The sequence below is a fragment of the Delphinus delphis genome, chromosome 1 (genome assembly GCF_949987515.2).
Source record: "Delphinus delphis chromosome 1, mDelDel1.2, whole genome shotgun sequence".
In the NCBI taxonomy this organism is placed as follows: domain Eukaryota; kingdom Metazoa; phylum Chordata; class Mammalia; order Artiodactyla; family Delphinidae; genus Delphinus; species Delphinus delphis.
The window spans coordinates 28,671,144-28,685,284 of NC_082683.1; the positions used below are offsets into that span (position 1 = coordinate 28,671,144).

General features: G+C 48.5%; 1 protein-coding gene across 1 annotated transcript; it reads right to left on the minus strand.

Annotated features, from left to right (window-relative positions):
• Window positions 1–205: 205 nt before the first annotated feature.
• On the minus strand, window positions 206–11,173 carry TRAPPC3 (trafficking protein particle complex subunit 3). The gene is made up of 5 exons (XM_060003752.1): window positions 11,009–11,173; window positions 3,045–3,142; window positions 2,701–2,800; window positions 1,434–1,616; window positions 206–966 (listed from the first exon to the last, which is right to left on the minus strand). The coding sequence occupies exons 1-5, from the start codon at window positions 11,048–11,050 to the stop codon at window positions 847–849; spliced, it is 543 nt and encodes a 180-aa protein (XP_059859735.1). The 5' UTR covers window positions 11,051–11,173; the 3' UTR covers window positions 206–846.
• Window positions 11,174–14,141: the final 2,968 nt, after the last annotated feature.

The following is a 14,141-nucleotide window of genomic DNA, read 5'->3' on the forward strand; positions in this document are numbered from 1 at the left end:
ATTTTGCTACAGACAGTAGACTCAAAAATGACTCTGAAGGGCCTCATTTGCTCCCAGGTTTCCCAGACTCTCTGGTCCATGGGAAGAAGCCATTCCTAGACCAGATGAAGTCAAGGTAGGGCACAGGAACTTTTAGCAGGTCTCCTCACCCCACTGTAACAAAATTCCCAGGGCTGAGCAGAGAAAAAACATGACATGATTGGGATTTCACTCAAGAATGTGTCTTTATTGAAGAACTTGTAAGAAAAAGAGATGGACCCTCTGTAAAAAGAGGAGATCTTGCCTCCAAACAGCAGGAAGGAAAGAGAGGCCTGGGTGGCCTCCCAGAAGTCAACGTTTCTGGCATGACTGGTTCCCCTTTCCTGGCAAGCACTACAGTGTGTCACACTACAGCTAGCAAATCCGACCCACCCCTCCCAGCTTCTCCTCCCCTGTCCCAGTGAATCCTGGATTCCCTACGGCCATTCACCAATGACTTTCTGAAGACCCAGGGACAAATGTGCTAGGCTTGCCTCTTAATGGGGTCAAAGTGGTTCTACTTTGGAAAATTCAAACAGGAATGTAAACTGGCTTGAGCTCTTTCCAGTCCAACCAAGGATGACTACATCCAGCCCCTCTGAAGGGAAAGGGAGCAAAGAATTTCCCTCCTGAATGTGCACACTTGTAGGGTAAATGGACTATATCACAGTCTGTTCTTTATTAACATGGAGAAGGGAAACAAAGTTAGAAGAATATATAACATCCGTGTTAAACAGTCACTGAGTTAATTCTAGAGGGCAGAGGGAGCACTGAGGCTTCCTGACTCCAACAAGGCTCCTGCCAGCTACGCTGAAGTCCTGGGGACGGTCATTCCTCTCCAGCTGGGAGGTTGTCCTCAATCCGCCTGATGAACCTCATCCGGATTTCTGTCACACCGTCTCCTTTCAGGGTGTCCTGGACAAATTTGGCCTCCACAGCCATCTGGACCTGAGGGACAGTGCAAAAATGAAGGGGCGGCTGCCTAGCCACAGCCTCTGGGAAACCACCAGGGATGGGGCTGTAACTGACTCATCCACAGTAGCCTAAACAAGGAGGCTGGTTTCCACATGGACAAGATTGCCAGTTCCTGTGCAGAAGGCAGTGGTCCCCACCCAATAAGGGAGACTTAGCAAAGAACACTCGCAAATCAAACTGTCACCAAATAAGCCAATCTGGGAACAGATGTTCCTGGGCTCTGAGGGCTGAGCGCACCACCTCCCAGCCTAGCAGGGAGCATCAACACCATGTGGAGATTTCCAACTTGGATCCTACACTTGGCAGCATCACCACCTCAGGCAGCGAAGCACTGGGGTGAGCTAAAAGCCCTTCTTTTCACTCTCCCATTCATTCGTTCAAACATTTATTAAGACCTTACTACATTTCAGGTGTCTCAGAAGGTAAAGAGCTGCACTCACCATCTCCAAGGCTCCTCGCAACACCCCACACAAGAGATTGGAATAAATAAGGGACGAGTGGTTATCAGGAAGTTCCACAAAGTCCACCAAGGGATTATTTTCCAAAATGAGGGAGAATTCGTCACCAGCTGGGCTCCAATTGGTGATGCTTGGAGTGATGCCCAAGTACATCTTGAACGCCACCTGTCAAAAAACACACAATGGCACTATGAGGAAGAGTAGTAGGGGCTGTACGACAGGGAAGGTGATGTGATGGGACCAGCAAGGGGAACTAAATGGTTCAGGAAAAAAATTGTGGCTTCTGCAAGACACTGAAGCTTCAGGTATTCAAGGCAGAAAGGAAAAGCAACTGTGCACAATTCCACACCCTTCTCCTTCAAGGCATCATACAATTAGATGACAACTTGCTGATTACCTGCACTTCTTAGTGGAAAGGAGCACTGATCTTCTGACAGGGGTGGCTGCCCTGAACCAGCATCTAACCACAGAGCGGTCCCAACACACTTTCCTGTCCTCTCTCTCTGCTATCTGAACCCTTCTTCTAACACCACAAAGCTATAGGTGTTGTATCATTTATTATTAACCCTATAATATGTAACACTAATATTATTAATAGCAAACACTTTCTATATACATGCTGCAGTAAGGGCATTCATTTTACCTGAACGCTCATGTTCATTTTTTTATTTACTCCTTACAGAAGCCCTATGACGTAGCTCTTATTTTCTTCATTTTAAAGACGAGGTAACTGGTAATTAAAGAAGTTAAAAATAACTTACCTAAGAACTACTAAGTATTGGAGCCAGAATTTGAAGCCAGGTTTGTCTGTATTCTTTATTTTTTTTCCCCTAAGATTTTTTTTTTTTTTTTGGATGTGGACCATACTTCCCCGGCAGTCCAGTGGTTAAGACTTCACCTTCCAACGAAGGGGGCACAGGTTTGATCCCTGGTCGGGGAGCTAAGATCCCACATGCCTCACGGCCAGGTCTGTCTATATTCTTAACCCCCATGCTACTCTGCTATACCTGCACAGTTGAAAAGATCTGGCTTTGATTTTAGTGGGTCTTTAATCCACAAGGATGATCCCAACCATTCTTCCCTTTCTCATAATCTGTGTTATTCCTAAACCACCAGGAAGGCTTCTTTGGTCCAAACAGCTGCCTAGCTATTCTTCTGGAATAATAAGGGCCTTTCTAAGGGAGCGAGTGGTAAGCAGTGCCTTCCAATGACAATCCTTCGGTACGGCCAGGTGGCCCAGGATAATGACCTTGGCAATGACATCTGCAGTTTCCCGGAAGTCATGGCACCTCCCGACATTTGACCGTGCCAAGAAATCTTCAATCAGTCGGACTCCAATGTTATAGCCCCTGGGAAAGAAATGAGAGAACAGACTATATTATGCGGTCTGAATGTCTTATGTCTGAACATAAGGCTGTTGGTGGTAAAGGGAAAACTAGGACAATCCCAAAACACCCCAATAAATAAGCAGTGGAAACTGTACCCAAAGTGTTGGTAACGAGAGTGAACCCTGTTCTGGGCCCTAAGGGACCACGTAGATTCGGTGCACTCAGGAGTCCCGTTACTGACTCTCCCACAGAGGAGCTCACTCACATTTTGTCCAGCTGTTTATTCACATCTTCATCATTTTCATAGTCCTTGCACAGCTGGGTGACTAGAGCCCCATAGGTCAGGGTGAAGAGCTCAGAGCTCTAAAAGAGATTCAAAAGGCAGTCAGGACCAAGCCACACAGAAAAGCAAGTTTGGTGAGAGTCTGGATGGGCCTCAATGCAACTGTCAGAATTCAAAGGAAGGTTACTCGTGTCTGGTGGGAAAGACCATCACCCCCTGTGGAGTAGCCAAAGAATTTAGCTCCCTAGGGTCAACGTGTCAGGGCTGAAACTAGACCCACTAAAAAACAGGCTGTGAAAGGCACCTCACGCACTGAGCAGTCACCCTTCCAACACACCAAGGTGGACCTCTGCTGACCCAGGGTCCCACCACAGCTGCCAAGCCTAACTGCACTCCCAAGGCCCCATCCAGGAGCAGCAGAGGTCCCAGGGGGAAGGAAGGAAGCACCAGATGAAGTCCACTGCACTAATGATAACCCTCTAAGTCACCAACATGGGAAAAAATAATGTTTCTCTTGACACATAGCTAAAGTGTTTGCAGGAAAGGGATAACTCTGAAAGGAACACAATCTTTTGTGTACCTGGAACACAATACTGACCTGGACTGGTTTCTATTACAACCACAGTTGAAAGCACAGAAACTCCCAGATAAAGAATCCTGTCACCTACTTACCAAAAAACAGAGAGATGTGGAAGGTGAAAGGAACAGCAAATACCAAGACTACAGAATAAAAGCAGCAGGTTGGGGGAAAGGTATTATCGGAGTTAAAGTGAGAAACGTGTTAGCAGCACATTTGGATCAATGTACTCATACAGAAACATGGCTGAAAAATCAAGATTGCTACCCAACCAGTCCTTTCTTTCTTTTTTTTTTTTTTTGTGGTACTGGTACGCGGGCCTCTCACTGTTGTGGCCTCTCCCGTTGTGGAGCACAGGCTCCGGAAGTGCAGGCTCAGTGGCCATGGCTCACAGGCTCAGCCGCTCCGTGGCGTGTGGGATCTTCCCGGACCGGGGCACGAACCCGTGTCCCCTGCATCGGCAGGCGGACTCTCAACCACTGCGCCACCAGGGAAGCCCCAACCAGTCCTTTCTGAATGGAGGCTTGTCAGACTTGGAGCAGAGCACCTCTCCGTCTGCAAGTCTTCGGGGGAAGAAAGTACAACTAACATTAAGGCTCAGGCTCCCACGGCCCAATGCTCCTCACCTCATCCCCACGGCCTGGTGAGGAGGTCACTGCAAGAATAATAATGTGAGGGACTTCCCTGGTGGCACAGTGGTTAAGAATCCGCTTGCCAATGCAGGGGTCACAGGTTTGAGCCTGGTCTGGGGAAGATCCCACATGCCGCGGAGCAACTAAGCCCATACACCGTAACTACTGAGCCTGTGCTCTAGAGCCCACAAGCCACAACTACTGAACCCACGTGCCACAACTACTGAAGCCTGTGCACCTAGAGCCTGTGCTCCACAACAAGAGAAGCCACTGCAATGAGAAGCCCACGCGCCACAATGAAGAGTAGCCCCCGCTAGCCACAACTAGAGAAAGCCTGCGTGCAGCAATGAAGACCCAACGCAGCCAAAAATAAATAAAATTTTTTAAAAAAGAATAATAATGCGAATGCCTTTTGCTTACATACATTCTATTTTTCATTATCTCATTTTTCACCCCACAATAACTCTGTAAAGCAGAAAGAGCAGAAACTAATCTCATTTTAGAGATGAGGAAACTGAGCCTCAGAATGGTTCAGTAATTTGACCAAGGACAGATAATTATTATTTTTATTTTTTAAATATTTATTTATTTATTTTTGGCTGCGTCACGTGGGATGTTTCATTGCGGCAGACAGGCTTCTCTCTACTTGTGGCGCTCAGGCTCAGTAGTTGCAGCATGTGGGCTTAGCTGTCCCACAGCATGTAGGATCGTAGTTCCCCAACCAGGGATTGAACCCACGTCCCCTGCATTGGAAGGCGGATTCTTAACCACTGGGAAGGCGGATTCAGACCACCAGGGAAGTCCCCAAGAGACAGCTAACTATTGACAAAAGTAACTTGGGGGGATGAAAACCAGGAGTTTCTAAGCCAAAGTTCATTCTGTCCACTGTTCCCCACAACTGCAATATTAATAACCTTCCCTAAAAAACAAACAAATAAAAGGTACTGTACCAGGAAGTCAAAGATAATCAGTTTCAGAATAAGTAAGCTCTTTGAATTCAACTAAAACAGATCAGGATGTCTCCAAGAGACCATATACCAAATATGGCAATTAAAGGGAAGCTATGAAGGAGGAGAATAATTTTTAGTAAAGTTAAGGGTTTGGCACTAGAATGGCTTAGGCATGAATGGATGGAGACAATCCAGCAGTAACCAGTCCACAGAGTTGGCACCACGGCATTAAATCAGGAGATCTTTTCTTCCATTATTAATGAGTCCTTGGACGGAGACTCCAAGAGCCTCAGCCCACCATGATGCCGAGTAACATGCATATCACGATGTTACCAAGCATTTTATACAGCAGCAGCCCCCAGGTTACCAATAAGAAAAATCAAGGTCCTAAACAGATCTGTCGGTGGTCACAGAATCAATATGCCTGGGATCTGGGAATAGGGTCCCTGATGCAGGTTCTCCACACCCTCTCTTAATTTGTAAGTCTTATCTCCATCTTCAGTTATGAACCAAGCCTATATGGAATAGTGCATGACATAAATACACAACTTAAAGGTCTTCAGACTTTAAAAATAGGAATGAGCTGTGGTATAGAAAAAATCATTCATTCAAAGTTTACTATGTACCAGGAACTACCTAACAGGAGGGAAAGAGGTAATAAACCGAATAAATAAAATAAATGGTTTGCCAGATGGTGAAAAGTGCTATGGAGGAAAATAAGCACAAAAGGAGATTTATGTTTACCTGTATGTATGTGTGTGTGGGGGTTCAGTTTTAGATAGGGTAGTCAGAGAAGGCCTCATTAAGATGATATTTGTGCAAAGAACTGAAGGTAGTAAGGGTATCTGGGTGAAAAAATTTGAGGCAGTAAGTGTAAGGCCCTGAGGTGGGAGTATGTCTGACATGAGTGAGAAACAGCTAGGAGACCAGTGTGATTAGATAGTAGTAAACACAAGAAAGAACAGAAGAGGAAGTCAGAAAACTAACAAGTGGTTGCAGAGTCTGAAGACCCTTATAACTTAAGGTTCCATGGGACCTTAAAGGTCAACCAATTCAATCAGTCCCATTTCTTCACTGAACATAAGCACATTCTTCCAACAGAAACATGAATCTCTTCTGCAAAATTTCTACTTTCAGACTGCTTTAATTATGTTTAATAATAATGATCACTAACATTTATAAAACTTTCAGAGTGTCTTCACAGATACTTATTGAGCTTTATAACAACCATGAGAGGTTAGCAAAACAAACATTATTTATCCCCATTTTACAGGAGATAGGTTAAGTAACTGAGACTCAGTCTTCTTAGAGTTGAGCACCGTCCTGTAAGTTATTATGTCCAAAAAAAAAAAGGTATGTCATCCTAAGCCACTGCTTAATCTCCCTGAACATCAGCTTTTCCCATCTGCACAATGGCGATAGTATTATCTGCCCTTCAGGGTTATCAATGAGATAATATGTGTAGAGTACCTGCTGCACAGCACCTACTCAAGAAATAGATACTGTGAGACTTCCCTGACTTCCCTGGAGTGGTTAAGACTCCGCGCTTCCAAGGCAGGGGGCACGGGTTCGATCCCACATACTGCTCGCCAAAAAAATAAATAAAAGTAGATATTGTTATTTTTGGCCTTAAACTGGTTCTCTGTGGTGTGGTGCCAGAAAGCACCCTGAACTAGGTTCAAAGAGGGAGATTCTGAATCGCTATAAAGAACTTTAAAACAATTAGTAAGGCATATAGAAGGATGCTCGGTTTATAGTCAGAAGACCTGGTTCTGAGTATGGACTTGTCACTAGTTGTGAGACTTTACCTAAGTCACTTCACTTTGCTAAACTTCAATCTTCTCCAACAAAAACAGTAACAGTGAAATATGTCATGCCAATCACAGGGTTGGGAGGAGGGTCTAATGAGATCCTGGACTTGAGGATGCTTTGCAGACTAAGAAACCACAAGAGTGGTTTCACACTGGCAAAGCCAAGTGCTTCAGGCACAACCTGAGCAGAGTAGGTAAGCCAAGCCCTACACTCAGGTAAGCTACCGCACGGTTTTCAGGCAGCTTGCAGTCAGCGCCCCAAACAAAACATCAAAACTCCTTAAGGGGCTGATCTTTTGAGCTAATGCTCCAAGATACTTATTAACAGTCATACTTACTATTTTTGTCAACACAAATAATCCAGTGTGACTGCTCCCCAGCAGCTGGGGAAGGAAGGTCAGTAACAGGACTCAGTCCATCCCTCTTTTGTCACTCTCCAGCCTCCTGTCATGGAGATTCTGAATGCTGCTACTCAAGTAGTAACTCACCTGAGCTCTGGAGATTAGAGCCACAACACAAAAGAAGGGCAGGCCTAAACACACAAAGGTTAATATCTTTACTAATAAGGACGCTTGTATGGTGACCATTTTGCAGTGTACAGTAATATCGAGTCACTATGTTGTGCACATGGAACTAACATAGTGTTGTAGATAAACTATACTTCAATTAAAACAAAAAGGATGCTGCGAATTCCCTGGCGGTCCAGTGGTTAGGACTCTGTGCTTGCACTGCAGGGGGCACAGGTTCGGTCCCTGGTTGGAGAACCAGGATCCGACAAGCACGGCAGAAAAGAGAAAAGGCTTGCTAGCTGACATTTACTGAGTGTCAACTGTGTTCTCAGGTGCTCTATCACACTGGTAGCTTTACATGCGATACCTCAGTTCATCCTCAGAACAACCTTATTATACTATTATTACCTTTTTAGTGGGAGTTTCCTAGTGGCCTAACAGTTGGGATTCCAGGCTTTCACTGCCATGGCCCAGGTTCAATCCCTGGTCAGGGAACTGAGATCCCGCAAGCTGCTTGGTGTGGCCGAAAATAAATAAATGAAGATGGTGAAACTGATGCTTAAAACAATGAAGAGGGCTTCACTGGTGGCACAGTGGTTGAGAGTCCGCCTGCCGAGGCAGGGGACACGGGTTCGTGCCCCGGTCCGGGAGGATCCCACATGCCGCGGAGCAGCTGGGCCCGTGAGCCATGGCCACTGAGCCTGCGCGTCCAGAGCCTGTGCTCCACAATGGGAGAGGCCACAACAGTGAGAGGCCCGCGTACCGCAAAAAAAAACAAAACAATGAAGACACTTGGTCAAGGCCACGTAAGTAAGCAGTGAAGCCAGGACTCAAGCCCAGGCAGTACCATACTTCTGTGTTGTGTATTTTTCCACCTCTCTCATAGAGTATGTGCTTCTCAAGGTTAGGGACTAGGACTTCATCTCTGCATTTCCCACAATGCTTTGCACGGAGCTGGGACTCAGGAAAAGTTTGCTAGACAAATGGGCTGTTTCTGTTTACACAGACAAAAAGCAGAGATCTAATTACTTGGGCATATTAACCATTTAAGTTTTGGAAGGCTTACCTGGGAACGCAGCACTTAGCAGAAGGTTGGGCTGATTGGGAAGTGGGCTGCTAGAGGGGGAGACTCCAAAGGCAGAGAGGAAAGGGGAGCATGTCAGAACCAGGTGGCTACAAAGAGGATCATGTGACACGCCTCGAGTAGGTACCAATAGGAATTGAATGACAGGATGCACCAAACCTTCACGTCATTCATTCAATATAGATTGCCTAGTGCCAAGCATCATTCTGGGTGCTGGGACTGGAGCAGTGAACAAACCAACCCCTGCCCTCATGGAGTTTACATTCTCATGGGGGAGACTGAAAATAAACAAGTAAGTATAGAATCTACAATGAAATATTTTAAATGAAATAGACAGTGTTTGAAGAGAAACAGAGTAGAGTAAGAGGATAGAGAACTAGTCAGGTGGTCAGGAAAGCCCTCTTTGAGAAGATATCTGAGTAACTGGATGAGGTGAGGAGTAGCTAGCTAGTCTCTGGGGAAAGAAGTTCGAAGCAGAGACTACAGCAGTAGCAAAAGCTTTGAGGCCTGAATGCACTGCTGCCCCTCCCTAATTCCCTCACTTCACCAAAACTGAGTGAATACTGAGGGCTGGGGGGGGAGGGGTGTGTGTGGAGACTGAAGGTTCCTGCTAAAATGGTATTAAAAGTTTCAATATTGGGGCTTCCCTGGTGGCGCAGTGGTTAAGAATCCACCTGCCAATGCAGGGGACACGGGTTCGAGCCCTGGCCCGGGAAGATCCCACATGCCGCGGAGCAACTAAGCCCGTGTGCCACAACTACTGACCCCGCATGCTACAACTACTGAAGCTCGTGCTCTTAGAGCCCGTGCTCCACAGCAAGAGAGGCCACTGCAATGAGAGGCCCATGCACCACAATGAAGAGTAGCCCCTGCTCGACACAACCAGAGAGAGCCAGTACACAGCAACGAAGACCCAATGCAGCCAAAAATAAAAATTAAATAAAATTAAAAAAAAAAAAGTTTCAATATTGGTTTCAGGTTTTAAAAAAAGGGTACAAAATAGAGCTAGATATGAAAACTAAACAGGAAGACTTCTCATATCCATTCATGTCATAGGAAAAGGAGGGGAAAGCAAACATTTACCATGCCCCATGCATTTTACACTACCTCACTTAATCCTAGGGAGGTATTATTGTCCCCATTTCATAGATAAGGAAATTGAGGACCAATGAGAATTCCAACCGATATCCATGCTTTTTCCCCTACATGACATTGTTGCCTAGCAAAATATTCTCTCCTTTTTCTTTTTAACTCAGTATTTCCTCCAAAACAGGAATTCACAGAGTATCTTCGCAGGCCCACAAATCCTCCCCAAATGTAAGTAAATGTCTCTGCATATGTTTGTCTATTTACTATTTCTGCGAGAAGATCCACAGCTCTCATCAACTTCTCAAAAGGGATCTGAGAGAAAAAGTACAGTACTACTCTGGAGTAATAGGGTCTCCTGCTGCCCATTTTTGGTGGCTGTTCCTGGTATAAGATGCAAAGGTGTGAGGGAAGTTTAGTCATCCCTTCTAGAGCTGAGTGTCAACAAAAGGTCCCTGGTCTGCCCTGCATGCAACCTTCAATAACTCAGTCTGTAAACTGGAAAACAACGACAAACGGGCAATTCTGGAGGAAATAAGAATATGCCAAAGAAAAGGAACACCTGTCAAGAAGTCCCCTCAGTTTGGATAAAAACATCAACCACGTTACTTTCCAGGCCCAGCCCCCATCTGCAGCCAAACTTCATAGGACTAGATGGTGTCCCACTATTCCCAGGACAAGGAGGGAGCCTGCCCGCCATTCGCCAGAGGAAGAGCACTTACTCCCTACTCTGGCTCACCCCTTACACTTGCTTTCTGGCAAAACCAGTAGCTGAGTGTGAGAGACATTATGGTCTAGTAGTCTGAAGCATTAGCTTTGGGGTCAGAGAGACATGGGTTCATCAGATCCTAACTCTTCCTAGCTGTAAATCTGGGCCAGTATGCAACCTCTTTGAGCTTTAAAATGGCGATAACATTATCCACCTGAGAGTTATTTTGCGGATTAAATGATAACGGACGTAAAATGCCAGGCCCAGTACCTAACACACAGTAAGAGAGCAACAGTGGGAGTTACTGTTATTGCCGCCGTCGTTGTTGGTCTTGCACCCAACTGCACTCGGGGGAGGGGTCTCCGAGCTACTCCAGGGGCCCTCCAACCTGCCTCACACCCGGGACCACCCCGGAGCGATTCTCCGCTCTCGACCCACCAAGGAGCCTCCTCCTTCCTCCCAGCGGAACCACCCCCTCCCAGCGCTAGCAGAAGGAGCTTTCCCAGTTGCGACTCGCGCCCCGCGCCGGGCCCCTTCCCCAGAACACCTCCATTCCGCCCCGCCCGCCGAGTCACACGCTCCGGTTACCATTTTCTTGCTCTCGGTGCCACGGTTCGCCTGCCTCGACATGGTGCTGGCCGCCCTACCCCACCACAACACAGACCCACTCGGTGACCCCTTCTAACACCGCTGGACCCAGTTAGCGCCCCGCGGCATTCGGGATTGACCGGCACCGACTCACCGCGCCTGCGCGGCCTGCCGCGGGGCACCACGGGACTCGTGGTCCGGCCAACGAGGGTAATTCCCGCCCAGGAAACGTCGGACTACAACACCCAACAGCTCCACTGGCAGCACCTTAATGTAGCAGGACTACAACTCCCAGAGTGCTCCGCGCACAGCGGACTCTTGGAGCCTGGTTTCCCCATGGGCTGCGTTATGGCCGCTGGGTGGCGTCCGCGGCTTGCTGTAATCCTGTATCATCCACAAACTTCCCTTTCCTCCCCACCACCCCAACCCCTCCACTCCCCCATCTCCACTCAGTGATGTCCGCAAATTCCTCTCTCGCCGGGGATGGTCTTGGAAAGTCCCTCTTTCAAACTAGCTTCTTGCGCTGTTGCTTTAATTCAGAGCCAGAACCTCCCAGGATGTCCCAGAAAACTGGCCATGGCTCATACACAGATCTGGCTGCTTCTTTACAAAAATATTCAATGACCACCTACTATGTGCCAAGCATTTCATCAGTGGCTTTCTCTTCAAACTGTCATCTGCCTCTAAACCCCAAACGCAGCCAGCACCTGCATCCTACCACTGTGGCCTCCTGATGAAATATCCAGGCTGATAAAGTTCAGGTCACTTTCTCCCTCTCCCTTCCCTAGAACAAGTACACAGCCTGGTTCCCAGAAAAGAAAGATCACCGGTGTTTGTAGCAGTCAGTCTTGGATTTCAATCCCAGCTTTGCCATTTTAGGCAAATTGCTGGATCTCTCCCAGTTGTTGTGAAGATTGGTGAGATATGTATGCAGGCACTTGGCACAAAGTAAATGTGCATTCCCTTTCTTCCAGCCACTCTCTAAAAACTCAGCCCAGCAAACAGGCCCCACAAATACCAGGGGAATGTGCTGGCCGCACCCTCACCCATCACCAAGGGGAAGTCCTACAGTCAGTCCCTGGCTATAGCTCTTTGGTTGCAGCCCCAGCCATCCCTCCCTGGCTGGTCAATGCTGAGGGGGCTTGGCTGGGAGTCCCTGAGCACCCTCTCCTCACTTAGGAGAGCCTGACCCTGCGGCAGCTCCATTCTAGCCCCTAGCCTTCACCATGACAACCAGCTTGCCCAGACGTGAGCCATCCTGGCTATCCTGGCTGGGGTAGTGGGGGGGTTGGGCAGCAGGCTGCTCAGTCTGAAAGCCAGCACCCAAGATTCCCCCAGTCTGTCCCTCCCGTGCAGGATCAATCATTATTATACTCTTCTCCCTGTGGCACAGACATTCTGGGGCCTTCCTAGAGGCAGTGACCTTTGACTCTCCCTCCTGTGTCAGTGCCTTGGCTGAGGGTTCTGGGAAGGAAGACGAGGGTCGGCTGGGGGTGAGGATGAGGAAGCAGGGGTGGGCTAGCCCTTGGAGGCCAGCAAAGCTAGAGAAGAACCTCCTGCATTCCCAGGAGAAAGGACAGCTGAGGTGAAAGCTGCAGTTGGCTGGCCTGTCTGTTGGTCTGGGCTCCTCCCTGCCGGCTGCCCTTGGCTGCCCACAGAAACCTGAGTCACAGTCACAGCCAGCGCTCCACCCCACCCAGCCTACTGTCAGGCAGGGTGGGTCTGGAGAGACTGAAGGCGGAGCCTCTCCCCGCCCATCTTATAACCTCTGAGATTCTTCCTCTCTCTGCCTGTGATTCCTCCTTTTGGAATTCCTCTTTCTCTTTGGGACTCCTCCTTGGAAAGTCACCAGTACTGAATTGAGGGTGGGGGTGGAGTCCACCTCAGGCTAATCTAGAGGGTCTCCTCCTGGCTCCTTAGCGACTTCTTCAAGGGCTCTCATTCCCAGCTCCCGATCCCTCTCCGTCACCCCTGGGGCCAGGACATTTAAGAACACCAGGCACCCCCTCCCCACCCTCATCTCCTTCTCCCAGGAAAAGAATGCAGCAGGGACAGCTTCCCATCCCTAGCAGGGACTCTAGCCGCCCCTTCTCAAGAACCCAAAAGATTGAACCTCTTTAGTCCTGGATCTGAGCTCCTCCCCCTCCAATCCCTCTCTGTTACTTCCCCTCTGCAAGAGTTGAAGGGAGGGAGGCCTTTTTGCAGCTGGTGTCAACTTTGTCCTTGAGGACATTCCCCACCCCCAACCCCAGAGGGTGGGCCCTGAAGGATACAGCTTCCCAGCAGAGTGGTCTGTGTTAGAGACCCCTTCTTGCTGCAGCGCCTTGGGTGTAGGGTGGGAGTCAGAATCTGATATCTGTTCTCTCAAGCCGCCCCCACCATGAGGCCCCTCCTACTTCCTACTTGTGTGGGAGTGGAGACAGCCTCCAGGGCTTTGGTCAAATCTCCCAGTGATTTCCTTCACCTCTCCATCAGGTTCATCTTGGATCCTGCCCCACCAAACCTAGGAGGTTGTAAATGCTCGTGCTCCTGCTCTCCCCCTAGGGGGATCAGGAAGAGAACGTGTATCTGATTTCCATCCAGTGTCCTGTCTCCTAGCCCCAGCACAGCCTCATGGTGAAACTAACAGCTCATTCAAGCCTGTTTCCGTGGAGTGGGGAGGGGACTGCCCTGGGCCATAGGGGAGGAACAAGGGAGGTCACAGAGTTCCCAGCCCCTCACTGAAGAGGGCAAGACATTCTCAGACCCCTGTGATGTTGCAAGTGCCCTGCTTGCTCCTTCTCTGCGATGTCTAATACGTGGAGGGCTACATGGAGCACTTTCACTCAGCCCCAAACTCACAGACACCCACTCTAAACCCCATCAGTTGCCGGGGCCTGGGATCCACCAAGGATCCTGGTCAATTAGCGGGCAAACGAAGAGGAGCCCAGTCCATATGCCTACTCCGACTGCATCAATCACAGGACATCGGTGCTCTCCTGGCTCCCCTCAGTCACCTTCCCAGGACTCGCTGTGCAGGAAGCCTCCTGGGGCTGGCCAGGAGAACTGCCCATCAAGTTGTCTAACTCCCAGATGTCCCCACCACCAGCATTTTGCGAGGAGGTAGGTGCAGGTGTCTCCACCCTCAGTCTAG

What these genes read in the sequence shown, in the direction of transcription:
- TRAPPC3 (XM_060003752.1), bottom strand. Translation starts at nt 11,050, where the DNA reads ATGTCGAGGCAGGCGAACCGTGGCACCGAGAGCAAGAAAATG. An exon ending in GCACCGAGAGCAAGAAAATG is followed by an intron (nt 3,143 to 11,008) that starts GTAACCGGAGCG and finishes AATCTCTTTTAG; the next exon opens with AGCTCTGAGCTCTTCACCCT. An exon ending in AATAAACAGCTGGACAAAAT is followed by an intron (nt 2,801 to 3,044) that starts GTGAGTGAGCTC and finishes TTTCTTTCCCAG; the next exon opens with GGGCTATAACATTGGAGTCC.